At 49.8% G+C, this 13,414-nt stretch overlaps 1 protein-coding gene across 4 annotated transcripts in view; it reads right to left on the minus strand.

Annotated features, from left to right (window-relative positions):
- The window catches only part of LOC144266978 (uncharacterized), a 97,843-nt gene extending 84,659 nt beyond the window's left edge, over positions 1-13,184 (minus strand). Inside the window, exons 1-6 of one of the 4 annotated variants that reach the window (XM_077820568.1) lie at positions 13,067-13,184; positions 11,286-11,398; positions 8,701-8,800; positions 7,050-7,168; positions 1,121-1,197; positions 661-792 (exon numbers count right to left, since the gene is read on the minus strand). In XM_077820568.1, coding sequence (XP_077676694.1) covers positions 661-792; positions 1,121-1,197; positions 7,050-7,168; positions 8,701-8,800; positions 11,286-11,398; positions 13,067-13,173 — 648 coding nt within the window. In that variant the 5' untranslated portion in view covers positions 13,174-13,184. Of the gene's footprint in view, positions 1-660; positions 793-1,120; positions 1,198-7,049; positions 7,169-8,700; positions 8,801-11,285; positions 11,399-11,654; positions 11,791-13,066 lie in introns of those variants that run through there. The other 3 variants (XM_077820569.1, XM_077820570.1, XM_077820571.1) reach the window with 3 other exon arrangements.
- Between the last annotated feature and the right edge of the window lie 230 nt (positions 13,185-13,414).

Consider the following 13,414-nt stretch of genomic DNA (forward strand, 5'->3'; position numbering starts at 1 on the left):
CCCCCAACACACACAATCTTTCTGTCTCACTCACTCACACACACACCCTTCCTGAAACATATGCACACTCCCCCAACACACACACAACTCTCACTTAGGGTTGCCAACCCTCCCGGTTTCGCCGGGAGTCTCCCGGAATCAGGCCCTATCTCTCGAAGGCTACTGAAGCCAAGCTGGGAGATTTTGTGTAAAGTAAAAAGACTTACACATGTTCTTAACTTTAAGCATCTCGTAAAGTTAATAGGACGCTTCGTGTGGTTAAAGTTAAGCAGGTGTGTTATTAGTAACCATGTTTATTGCAGCAGTGACTAAGGGCCCATCAAGAATGGGGCCTCATTGTGCTAGGCACTGCAAAACACAGGAGTAGACAACCCAAATGGACAAAACGGACACCAAGAGGGGGAAAGGGCATATAAAACACCAGCAGAGTCAACAATGTCACAACAGCAAATGGCATCTTAGTTCCATGACTTTTTTTAGGAGATGGAGGATGGTTTTAGTTAAGAGGGAAAGAGCCAATCAGCACAGGGTAGAGACGGTCTCCCCCTCTGCTCATCTTCTTGTCTGTAGGCAGAGTGTGAAGGCTTCCTAACCATAACCAGCTAATCTGCTGTTGTAGATCACCACAATTCCTAATGAATGCCAGGACACTTTCCTTACCACAGAGTAAACTGTTGGAGCCGGAGTGCACTTGTGAACACAGAAGGTGAGATTCAGGTCAGGCTTCTCCAGTCTCATCAGATAGCTACCTCCATGGGAAGTGGTGGACTGGACCATTTTCATCTGGTATGGCTAGGAAAAGAGTGACTAATTAATAGTATTTCCACCAATTCAGAGAGGTAACAGAGAAGCACATCTTTTGTCCATCTCCCGTGAGCGCCTTCCCAGTAACAGCCAAAGTTGTTTCCAACTTCTACTGCCCTGGAAGAGCCACCTCTAACTGCTATAAATAATAACACCTCAAACCTAAGCGCACAGGGATTTCCCAGTCTGTCTCAGACCGGGACCTCCCACAAGGGAGACTCTTGGGGAGATGGGATCTATACACAAATGATCTTTGCTTTCTTATGCGCTAAAAAACCTCTCGCATTTACACTTCCAGAGAAGATAGATGAGTTACCTGACGAAACTCTTCTTTGTCCTCAATGATTTTATTCATCAGAAGCTGGAAACATTCCATCACCTCTAGCTGGTGCACTGTACACACACAAATCAGCATGATCAGCACGTAATTGCGGTGGCTGGTTCCTCTGTTCTGTGCAGGCTGAGAAGAGCTGCTACCCCTTGGGGCACTATCCTCTGCACATTTCCATCTCTCCTGGTTCCCTCAGAGAGGCCTCATTGTTAAGATCGTGGATGTCTCCAGTGACGTCTCCAGAACTCTTATGCACAGCCAGAACTATCAGCCTGAAAACCTCTCTGGCAGCTGTCCAAACATACTATTTCCAGTCTCCTTTTTTAAACCTGAAACACTGAAGCTTTAAAGTACCATTTAAAACACCCAGAGGAGGATTCACCATCATGCTGCCCTATTCCACTTTAGTAATCCCTGGTTCAGTGCATCCCAGAGCACACTTGGTGCCTCTGAGCAGAGATGCATGCTGGGCATCAAGATCTGCAAAGGCCTAGGTCTGTGGAGAGCATTCACTGTGAAGGAGGGACAGCAGCAGGCAGTGGGGAGGGGAGGGAATCAAGGAGAAGAATTGGGATTTCGGAGCTTTTTTATTTGCTTGATGAAGCTTCCTGGGTTCATGGAGAGGCAGGGGAGTTTGATGCTTCTTGGGGGTACCCAGGGTTGTGAGGCACCGCGTTACCACCTGTCCTTAGCATGAGGAGGCCTTGTAGGTTTGCCAACTTTCTAATCACACAAACCGAACATCCTTGTCCTGCCCCCTGCCCCACCTCTTCCCTGAGGCCCCACCCCTTCTCTGAGGCCCCACCCCCCTTCACTGCATCCCCCCTCCCTCACTTTCACCAGGCTGGAGCAGGGGGTTGGGGTGTGAAAGGGAGCTTAGGGCTGGGGACGAGGGGTTCAGAGGGCGGAGGGGGGTGCGGGGTGCAGGAGGGGGCTCAGGGCTGGGACAGGGGGTTGGGATGCAGGGGGCACGAGGCTCTGGCTGGAGGTGCAGGCTCTGGTGTGGGGCCAGGGATGAGGGGTTTGGGATGTGGGAGGGGGCTAAGGGTAAGGCAGAGGGTTGGGGTGTGGGGGTGTGAGGGCTCTGGCTAGAGGTGAGGGCTCTGGGATGGGGCTTGGGATGAGGGGTTTGGGGAGTGGGAGGGTGCTCAGGGCTGGGGTGTGGGAGGGGGTGAGGGCTTTGGCTGCAGGTGTAGGCTCTGGGGTGGGGCCAGAGATGAGGAGTCTGGGGTGCAGGCAGGCGGCCCCGGGGCTGGGGCAGACTGAAGATGCCTGCCCAGCTCTTTCCCCGCTGGCAGCAGCAAGCTCCGGGGCCGGGAGAGAGGCCCGTGGTAGCTGGGGTGACCAGGTGTCTGGTTGTCGACTGGAACACCCAGTTGAAAAGAGACCCTGGCAGCTCCGGTCAGCAGCACCGACCGGGCTGTTAAAGGTGCGGTCAGCGGTGCTGTGGAGCCAAGGCAGGTTACTCCCTACCTGTTCTGGCCCCACACTGTGCCCCAGAAGTGGCCAGCCAGTCCGGCTCCTACCGGTGGGGGCCACAGGGCTCCATGCGTTGCCCCTGCCTGAGCACCAGCTCCACACACCCACTGGCCGGTTTGGGCGGGGGGGTGGGGAGGCGGTACCTGCAGGCGAGAACAGCGCACGCTGAAGAGCCTCCTGTCTGATCCCCCACCTTCCCCTCCAAACCCAGAGTCCCCTCCTGCACCCCGACCCCCTGCCCCAACCAAGAGCCCTCACCCCCTCCCACACCCCAACTCCCCCTGCTCCAGAGTCTCCTCCCACACCCTGAACCCCTCATCCCTGTCCTCACCCCAGAGCCCGCACCCCTCCTACATCTCAACCCCCTGCCCCAGCCCAGAGCCCACTCCCACACCCTGAACCCCTCACCCCAGCCCCACCCCAGGAACCTCACCCCCTCCTGCACCCCAACCCGCTCCCTCAACCCACAGCCCTCTCCTGCACTCCAAATCCCTCACCCCCATCCCCCAGCCTGGAGCCCCCTCCTGTACCCCCTCTTCCCCAGCCCCACCCCAGAGCCTGCAACCCCAGCTGGAGCCCTCTTCCCCTCCTGCACTCCAACTCCCTGCCTCAGCCCGGAGCCCCCTCCCACACCCTTAACCCCTCATTCTTGTCCCCACCCTGGAGCCCACACCGCCATTTAAAGCCCTCACCCTCTCCTGCACCCCAACCTCCTGCCCCAGCCCAGCGAAAGTGAGTGAGGGTGGGGGAGAGCGAGCCACTGAGGGAGGGGGGATGTAGTGGGCGGGGCCTGGAAGGGGCGGGGCTAGGGTGTCCGGTTTTACAACAATAGAAAGTTGGCAACCCTCATGGCAGCCCTGCATACCCCACCTTGCTCCCCTCCCCAGTTCCTGCCCACCCCCTACCTCTCTCCTCTCCAGGCCCCTGCTGTGTGGCCCTTTATACTGTGCAGCCATGCAGCCTAGAGGGAACTTAGCTGGCAATCCTTAGGCCCTGCCTGTGCCCTCCAGGGGTCAGCTTTCCGACAACTCCAGACACAGGCAGCACAAGCGCTCCCCTCTCATTCTACGCAGGTTCCGCTGTCCTCACGGAGGCTAGTGATAAAAACATTCCAACTCCTCCGAGCATCCCCCAGCACTGCCAGTCCCTTATTCACAGGACACTCACAGAACTACTAGACCCACGTTCCCAAAGGAACACTACACCACGCAGGACTAGTTACACCTTAGAATCATAGAATCCTAGAATATCGGGGTTGGAAGGGACCTCAGGAAGTCACCTGGTCCAACCCCCTGCTCAAAGCAGGACCGATCCGCAACTAAATCAGCTCAGCTTAGCACACAGCACTTACATTTGTTTATAGAGAAAGCCATGTAAGTTTCTTTAACAAGATATACAAAGGAAAGCAAGTAGAAATATTTTAAACAAAGGATTACAAATAAAATCAAATCATAACACACCTACTCGAGCCTAAGCTAAGACATTATGTCATAAGAGCAAAAGCTCACCCAACAGCCTCCCAGTATATTACATCCAAGCTTGGCTGCGCTTTTTCATTCATTAAGCGAACCCACTGTCAGCTTACTTCCTAGGTGAAAGATACCATGTGTCTTCTTGCATTCCCCTGATATACAAACTAATTTTTTGATCTTAGTCATAAACTGGACACCCTCCTGCTGCGTGTTTCTTCCTGTCGATTTTGTGATCTCATGGACTTTCCAGTCTTGATTAGGTGGTGATTCCATATGTAAATAGACTTCTATTGTATGACACACAATGCACCATGGTCAGCCAGAGAGATCAGTGTCCCCTATTTCTTGTCAGAACAGAACCTGTTTATCACTTTCTGGTGACCTGTCTTACATACATTTTCAGAATAGGCACATAACTCCTTACATATTATACGCACATACACTTTGCAAAGACTATGATGATCCGTGTGACACAGGCTTTCAGTAATCACCTAACATGATTCTCTCTGGCAATCTAGTACGAAGATATCAGATCCAGGGTATTGTTGTAACCCTTATGCACCCTTGTGCCCTCTGCCAGTTGGTACCAAAAGGTCCCTGGGTGACAGGGAGCTAATATGGAACCAAAACAGAGTACTTGGGTGGCTCACAACAACTAAGAGAAGTATCATGGCAGCGGGGCCAAGAAAGGGGTGAGTAAAGGAGAAGAAACTTCAGGAGGAGTCAAACAAATATCCAGACTTCGGGGATATTTTCAAAACTGACCCACAAGTGCTTCTGATGTTCACCATCACTAATACTGAGATACATCAGCAGCAAGAAGCATCTCCTATGAATAACAACTGTTTAACTGCAGTCTATGAATGTGAGTACCACATGACACAGATCTCAAGAGGGCACTGAATCACAGAAATGTAGGGCTGGAAGGGACCTCGAGAGGTCATCAAATCCAGCCCCTGTGCTGAGGCAGGGTCCAGCAAACCTAGACCATCCTGACAGGTGCGACAGCCTGTTCCAGAGTTTCACTAAATTGTCCTAATATCTAACCTAAATCTCCCTGTGACAGACTGCACACTTGTGTCTCCTCCTGCACACTGTTGTAACAATCTTTGTACACAGTATGCCTTGTGAGGTATCATCTGAACACTCACAATTTGCTGGTCAATATTGCCCCAAAATGCACATGAGAACATTGTATGTGAAGTTATAAGATTTCCCTGTATAATGTTATTAACACATGTTCCAAATCACAGCAGAAGTTGGTGAACAGGTCTATCTCAAACCAAGGAATGGGTTCTCTGCTTAATTTTCATTTAAGCAGTAAACAGAGTTATCAAGCAGGAAGGGAAACAAAAGAAGGTCCAACAGGTAGGAGAAAGCAGCGGGGATCATCCTTCCCTATAGACTTTGTCTCCTGAATCTCAGCTGGAAATGTTTTCCAAGAGAGCAATTAACACTACAAAAAGGAGGGACAAACAACTCAAGGCACCCTCCTCTCTCTATCAATTAACTGCACCAGAAGAGACAAAGAAAGCAGCCATTGAACTGGAGAAAGGGCCTGCTCTAAGACATTTGGTCACTAAGACTGCTGAAAGCATGTGATGAGAAAACTTTGCTTTGAATTGAACATAGTTTGTTGTTAGGCACCAGTTGTGTTTTTTCTTTATTTTTTAACCGTTTCTTATGTTTATGTCGCATTACTTGTACTCACTTAAAACCTCTTTGTAGTTAATAAACTTGTTTCATTATTTTATTTAATCCAGTGAGTTTAAATTGAAATGTCTGGGTAACTCCATTTGGGGTGGCAAGTTAAGTGCATATTATCTCCATTAAAGCAATAATGGACTTTATATAATTTATATTGTCCCAGAGAGGACTGGGCAGTACAGGACAGACATTTCTGGGGGGAAATCTGGGACTGGGGGTGCATTGGGGTCACGCTACCGTATAACTGAAACTGGTCAGAGCCAAGGGGTGGCTGACTGGCTGCAGCACACACAGACATAGCTGGTAGTGACTTACATGCTGGAGGCTCTTTGTGAGCAGTCAAGATTGGAGGCCACAGCATCAAGGCATTGTAAAGGACACCCCAGGTTAGAGGGTAGAGGTGACAAACTTACTTATTGGTCTGGATTGTGACCAGGTATGTCAAATTCCCTTGCTGCAAATTAAGCCCATTACTACTTCTCCTATCTTCAGTGTACAAGGGGAACAACTGATCCCTGTCCTCTTTATAACAGCCCTTCACATATTGGAAGACTGTCCTCAGATTCCCCCTCAGTCTTTTTCACGCAAGACTAAACACAGCCAAGTTTTGTAAACTTTCCTCATAGGTTAGGTTTTCTAAACCTTTTCTCATTTTTGCTTCTCTCCTCTCTCCAGTTTGTCCACATCTTTTCTAAAGTGTGGCACCCAGAAATGGACACAGTGCTCCAGCTGAGGGCTCAACAGTGCTGAGGACATCAGGACAATGACCTCCTGTGTCTTACACACTGCACTCCTGTTAATACACCTCAGAATGACATTAGCCTTTTTTGCAACTGCATCACATTGTTGACTTATAGTCATTTTGTGATCCGCTACAAACCCCACATCCCTCTCGGTACTACTATTACCTAGCCTGTTATTCCCCATTTTGTAGTTGTGCCTTAGATTTTTCCTCCCTAAATGAAGTACTTTGCATTTGTCTTTTTAAAAAAATGTCATCTTGTTGATTTCAGATCAGTTCCCCAATTTGTGAACGTCCTTTTGAATTCTAATCTTGTCCTCCACAGTGCTTGCAGCCCCTCCCAGCTTGGAGCGATTCCTCAAATTTTATAAGCACTCTCTGTCCAAGTCATTCATGAAAATACTGACTAGTACCAGACCCAGAACCAGAACCAGACTGATTAGTGGGACCCCACTAGATGCACCCTCCCAGGTTGACCAGTGAACCATTGATAATTACTCTTTGAGCATCTTACCATTGTTCATCCTAAGATATTGGATAATTTCGTCAGTATTAGGTGATGAATTACCAGTCATCCCTTGACACAGCCTTTGCAGATGGTACATGATGTGGGAGTCGCCAACATTATTGCAGCTACAAAGTACAATAGAGACATACAATTAAATTGCCACAGTACAGGTAGAATCTAGGTTCTGAAACCACTGATGCTGTGGCAGTGCCTCCAGGAAAGAGTGGTCTCTCCCGGTGTCAGGGTTGGGTCCTGTTGGTGGCACAGTACGAGGAATCCCAGAAACGAAAGAACGGACGGAATTCACCTCTCACCTCACTGGGAGGGGCAATGCCTCTGGCTCAGGGTTACAATGCATTAAGGCACTGGGTAAGGGTGTGACAAGAACTACCTGCTCTGGCCTTCATTTGCTGCCCTTTTCAGTGACCAGCCTAACACGGGCAGCAGCTCCTTGCCCCGCCTCTTCCAGCCAAGGCCCCGCCCCTGTTCACTGATCTCAGCCCCTCCCAGCCAAGGCCCTGGTGGCGGGGGGGAGGGGGTGCAGCTGAGAGCTCAGCCCCGGCCAGGGTCGAGCTCTCAGCCACGGCTGGGACTACAGCGGAGCTCTCTGCCCTGGCTGGAGCTCCATGCCTGGAGCCCCTTCCCCATTCTGCCCCTTCCGCCCGTTGCCCCACCCCATTCCGACCCTTCCCTGTTCCACCCACAGCCCTGGCCCTGTTCTGCCTCTTCCCCCTGCTCGTTTCTCCTTCACACCCCCTCCCCCAGGCTGCGGCCCTGAGACTGGAAAAGCTCTGTGCCTCTGGAGCTGTGGCAGGGAGTGAGATTTCCTCCAGCCCCAGGGCCATGGCAGGGGGAGATTTTTCAGGGGACCCCAAATCCACCACGGCTCCTGCCCCCAGCAGCGTGAGTTTGGGATAGGCTTAGCCTCCCCTAGCCTCCGTTACATGCTGCCCATGCAGCCTATTCTTAGGTTTTACCACGGCAGCTTCTTTGGAATGGGATTTCTGACTCAGCAACCCTTGGCAATCCTCACTAGTCACACACCTGTCCTTAACCTGCTCTCTGTAAGTCACCTGCAGAAGTGAAACCAGGGAACTAACCCCCTTTCCAAGAATGCCACACAGTGCAGAGCAGTCAGATTGTAGCCACAACATGTGACAGCCAAAGAGGCAGCTCTTTAAAGATAACCAGAGAGGAAATATAACATTAAAGGATTTAAATGGTATGTCTCTGCCACCGTGCCCTGGTCCTCTCTCTGAGGTGGGGGACAACACTCGGCCACCCTTCTGGGCAGGGCATAACAATACTGGAATGGGCCCTCAACAAACCATTTGAAGTGAGCTCCATCTGCCTGTATAACTTCTAGATGCCCCTCTCTCCTCCTCTGCCCTCCCATACCTGCAGACTGCTGCCCCATCTCTTTTCCCTTCTCCCTCACACCCCTGCAGCCTGCTACCAATGCCTACTCCTTTCCCTACCCCTCCTCCTCTGCCGGCTCCTTCCTTTCCCCACAATGCTGCCCTTTCAGTCTTGTCTCCATGGGTCAGTCCTATAACGGGTCCCACAGCACCAGAACCATGCAGCTACCCAGCCTAACCACACGTTTCTTGTGTGTTGTTGCTGATGTAACCCCAGGGTTTGCTGTGAACGCCCTCACCTGATGATGGCCTCTCTGAACTCTCGCGTGAAGAAGAGACACTGCAGTACGCTGTTTAAGTAGCAGGCAGAATCCTGGTTACGCAGCCCCACGTATGCACCTGTAACCAGAGAAAATCTATTTCACGGCTTTATTTATTTATAATTATTAAAAGAAGAGAAAATGATTACATATTTTACTACATATTGACTTGTCAAAGTGACCAGCCAGAGAACTGATACAGCAAAGGTTCCCGATGAAAACTGGTGGGGAGTGTTATTACTATTTATTTTTTGTATTGTGGTAGTGACTTCTGATCTGGTTAGGTGCTTTCTTGGTCTGGTTTAAGTTTATTTAAACAGTGTCCATGATGTTCCCAGGCTTCAGTAGGATCAGATCCCTGACTTCAGGTGAAATCATTACTGGCTACCAGAAAACCATCAAAGCTTCGGTTTCCCCTGGAGCTGCAAGTAAACATCGACAACAGTACGAAGAACAAGGGATGGGTCCTTTACGATTAACCTCTCTATCCCAGGTAACTTATTTCAGGGTACACAAGACATATCTAAGTAAATTCCTGACACACTTTCTTTTACTAAACTCTGGCACCACCACCAGAAACTGCAAAAATAGCCCAATCATAAATTTGCTGATATAAGGCCTCTGAACCAATAGCCATTTTGGAGGGAAAACAAAGAAAAGATTAGTTCAGAGCTTTTATAACCTAAACTACTTGGGGGATGGGTGCTTTTGTGTTCTCAATAACTTGCCTAAGGTTTAGTCTGCACTACAAATTTATGTCTATATTATACTGACCTAGTCCCCAGTCTAGTCAATGCTATGTTGATTAGAGAGCTTCTCCTGTGGACCTAGGTACCACCTTTCACGGAGATGGAGTACCTACATGATGGGAGAAGCTCTCCTGTTGGTGTAGGTAGCGTTTTTGCTAAGCGCTAGAGCAGCACAGGGAGCTAATCAGAAATAGTTAATCAGGAATAGTCCTCAGTAACTCCCAGTGTAGACAAGCCTTCAGCCAGCTAGACAAATTCAGAACGTTCTCAGCATGACAATTCATAGAAAATTATTTGCTCAATGACATTATGCATATTTATTTGCTTTTCTCTTTTAAATAATCCCAGCAGGTAACAGCAAGTTTGCCATTTCACATAAACTCCTCTCTAATTTGACACCTGGCTTTCTCCCTTTCTTCCTAGTCCCTCCACTCCTGCTGCCCATTCCTTCCTCTTCCTGGCTTCCTCATTCGGGCCAGGTCTATGCTACAAAGTTAGGTCAACACAAGGAAGCTTACACTGACCCAGTTGTGCACGCGTCTACACTTCAATTTGACTCCTGCCAATGTAAATGCCCTATTACACTGACTTAATAACATCGCCTCCCGAAGTGGTATACAGCCATTGCCAATGTACTTAGGCTGATGCACTGTGAGCATAGTCACTGCATTACATACGGCGACCGTAACTGTCTCCAGCCGCCGTCCCACACTGACTGCTCTGGTCACCATTGTGAACTCCGCTCCCCAGGGGTCATGGAGAATGGAAAGCCCCTCCCCTTTAAAGCCCCACACATTTTTGTCCTGGTTGCCCAGCTAGGTGAACACACCTATCAGCTCCTCACTGTTGAGTGCAACTGCTCTGCTGACTGTGTCAGCTACACACTCCAGACATGCTCCTGCCTGGTATTGGATCTCCTGGGCCTATGAGGAGACAGGTTTAAGCACGATGCAGGCTATCACCAGGGGAGGTGCTCAGGGGGGCTTGCAAGGGCTATAGCTACTCCAAAATTTGTTTTATCCTCCCACCCCCCCATCCCCCCGTAGCAGCTCTGCTTTCTGGCTGCCCAGCTCTGAAGACAGCGGCCCCTGACCAGTGTCTCTCACACCGCCTAGGACATGTGGAGGGTCCAGGGCTCTGCACAGCAGAATGGGCGATCCGCTCTGGCCTGGGCTCCTGGGTGCCACCCCACGAGTGCTGCCAGGGCTCTGCAAGCCCCGGAGCTAGGCCCCCCTCCCCTGGTGGCTGCTGCAAGCACTGCACGGCTCTGGCCTCCCATCCCATGGGGACAAGGGGCGGAGATTTGGAAGGAGAAGAGGGGCTGGGGCGGAGCCACAGAGAGGACAGGGCCCCGTGGCAAGGTGGGGCAAAAGCCCACAACAGGCCCCCCACCAGGAGAGGCTGGCACCACCCCTGACTATCACACTATGTTCGGGGGGGACAGGACATGAAAGATCTAGATCCAAATCAAAACCCTGCCAGCGAAGTGAACCTGCACTAAATGCCAAGTGGTGCTGCCTCCCGGCTGGGCTCTGATCAAACAAGAAAGTTTTGCCTTTAATGGGAATCCAAGTGAATGAGTTTTCTCCTGTCCCGCTTCCTGCTTGCCAAACGCGTGCAGAGAACGCTTGTGAACATGGTGCTTGTCATAAATTAAGGGATCAAAAATGGGGTCCCCCTTAGTAAGTACTGCCTTATCCCAGTGATGATTTGTATTCCCAGCAATACCACCAGTTTATAAAATGCCCCCTGAACATCTGGTACTATGAAAATAATACCTAAATTATTACTGTCATTTATTTTAGTAACACTAACTCTTTTGCATGTTTGTCTCGTCCCTCGTCTCCTTCAAGCTGCCTGGTTTAGTTCCATCAGCCGTTAGCATCCGATGTCTTCCCAGGTTCATGCACGTTTCGATACACTGCAAGCTAATCAAGCACATGACATAAAGGTTAGTTGTATCTAGCTGCAAAGTCCACCACCAGCTGAATGTCAAGGTCTGACTCTCCCTTTTAACTAAACAGGCATTGCCACACTATTTAACGCTGCTCGCTCCTGTAACACAATCTCCATTATATTTTCCACACAGTGAGGCCGATACACATTGTGAACTAGCTTCCCCACCTCTGTCACACACGTTCTTTTCAAGTTCTGATTTCCCCTGTGCACAGTAACACAACTTACCTTTTTGCACAAGTCCCTGAGCGGTGTGTAAATTAGTCCCCTGAGCAGAGTTCTGAGAAGAAAGCTAAAGGCTGAATCCTCTAGACCGACTGATCCTGAGGGCTTTGAAGCAGCTGCTCCTTTAACTATCACTTTCGTTATGATGGAACAGATTGAGCAAATAAGTAGCTTTGCTTCATTTTCCTTCTTAGCCCACTAGAAGGAGCAGTGGAAAGAAAGCCACTGACATTTGTTTGAACACATATACCCTTGTATGGTGTGTTTATTATTCAGCGCTTCATGTACAAATTTAGCTGTGCAACTTCCTTTAACACCAGTGGGAGTCACAAGGCTAAATCCTATGGCACTGCATTGAAATATTATATACTTCCTCAAAAAACAAACAACAAACATAAAACCATCATGGGCCTGATCTTGCCCTGCGGGGTGTGGAGGGTCCACCAGCCCCACCTTACTCAATGCACAGGTTAACATAATGCACTTTCACACATAGAAAACTGCCAATTATTCACATGCACACACAGTAACAGAAGGGGAGAGCTAACTTTGTTGGTACTTATGTGGCCCCCATTTCCATAGGATCTGAGCATCTCCATCTTTTTAACCTAACACCCCCCCCCAACACACACACACACAGGAAGCAGGGCAGTGGCATTATCCCCATTTTATACTGAGGCAAGAGTCTACACTACTGCTTAAGTCGATGCAGCTTACGTCGCTCAGGGGTGTGAAAAAGACCCCCCCCCAAGGGATACAAATGACAGTGGCCAAAGCGCTGTCCATGCTGGTGCTATGTCAGTGGGAGAGCAGCGATTATGCCAACGGGAGAGTGCGCTCCCCTCGGCATAGTGCCTCTTCGCCAGACGCTCTACAGAGGCACCGACGTAGCGCTGTCGTGTAGACTTGCCCTTAGTCTCTTGCCAAAGCCACACAGGGAGTCTGAAGTGAAGAAGGACGTGAACCCAAGGCTCCCAGGTGCTAGGCTAGCACCCTAACCACTGCCTCACCCTTCCTCTCCTGAGGTTTAAAACCATCCTCGCAAAAAGCCTTATTGCTAGTAATAAAGTAATAAAAAGCCTTATTGCTAGTAATATAAGAACCGTGGCCCTAAGGAAAGGAGGTTGATACCTCACCTTGTCCCTTCAGAACAGCTTGAGTGGAGAAAAAGTTTCACGTTAAGTTGACAGAAACCAAGACATTTGGGGTTTGGTCCCTTGAACTGCCATAGTGAAACTGCAGGGTTATCAATTCTGACAGATGCATGAATAGCTCCTGTACCCACCGGCTCATTATAGTGTCTCCCCTGATCTGCAGGAACCTGTGGTTGGGCCTCGATTCAATCCTTGGTGTTAATGCTCAGACTGCTACAAACCTGACCACTGGGAAATGGACTGAGGCTTTTCAATGCTTACCGCAAATTGCCTGGTGTCCTCTGCAGGGCCATAAAGGGACAAATTGCAGAGGACGCTCTCTTTCTATTTAAAAAAAGGGAGGTTACTTTGCAAACTGTGCCTTGCATCACCCTGATGATCATGCAGCCAGACCCCTGAGCTTCACAGGAAGCATAACCTTGGGCTGGGCCAGGCCTTTGTGGGCCATTGCCCTGGGGGGTGTGGGGGGGGAATTCCTGACTAAACCTGTCTGTTTACAAGCAGGCTCAAGGCATCACTTTCTGATAAACAGCTCGATTCCTGGAAATGCTGCCTCAGCCAGCAAGAAACACAAAACTTAAAACTGACTTTCACTTTCTCTTTTTTACT

This window comes from Eretmochelys imbricata, chromosome 6 (genome assembly GCF_965152235.1).
Source record: "Eretmochelys imbricata isolate rEreImb1 chromosome 6, rEreImb1.hap1, whole genome shotgun sequence".
Taxonomy (NCBI): Eukaryota; Metazoa; Chordata; order Testudines; family Cheloniidae; genus Eretmochelys; species Eretmochelys imbricata.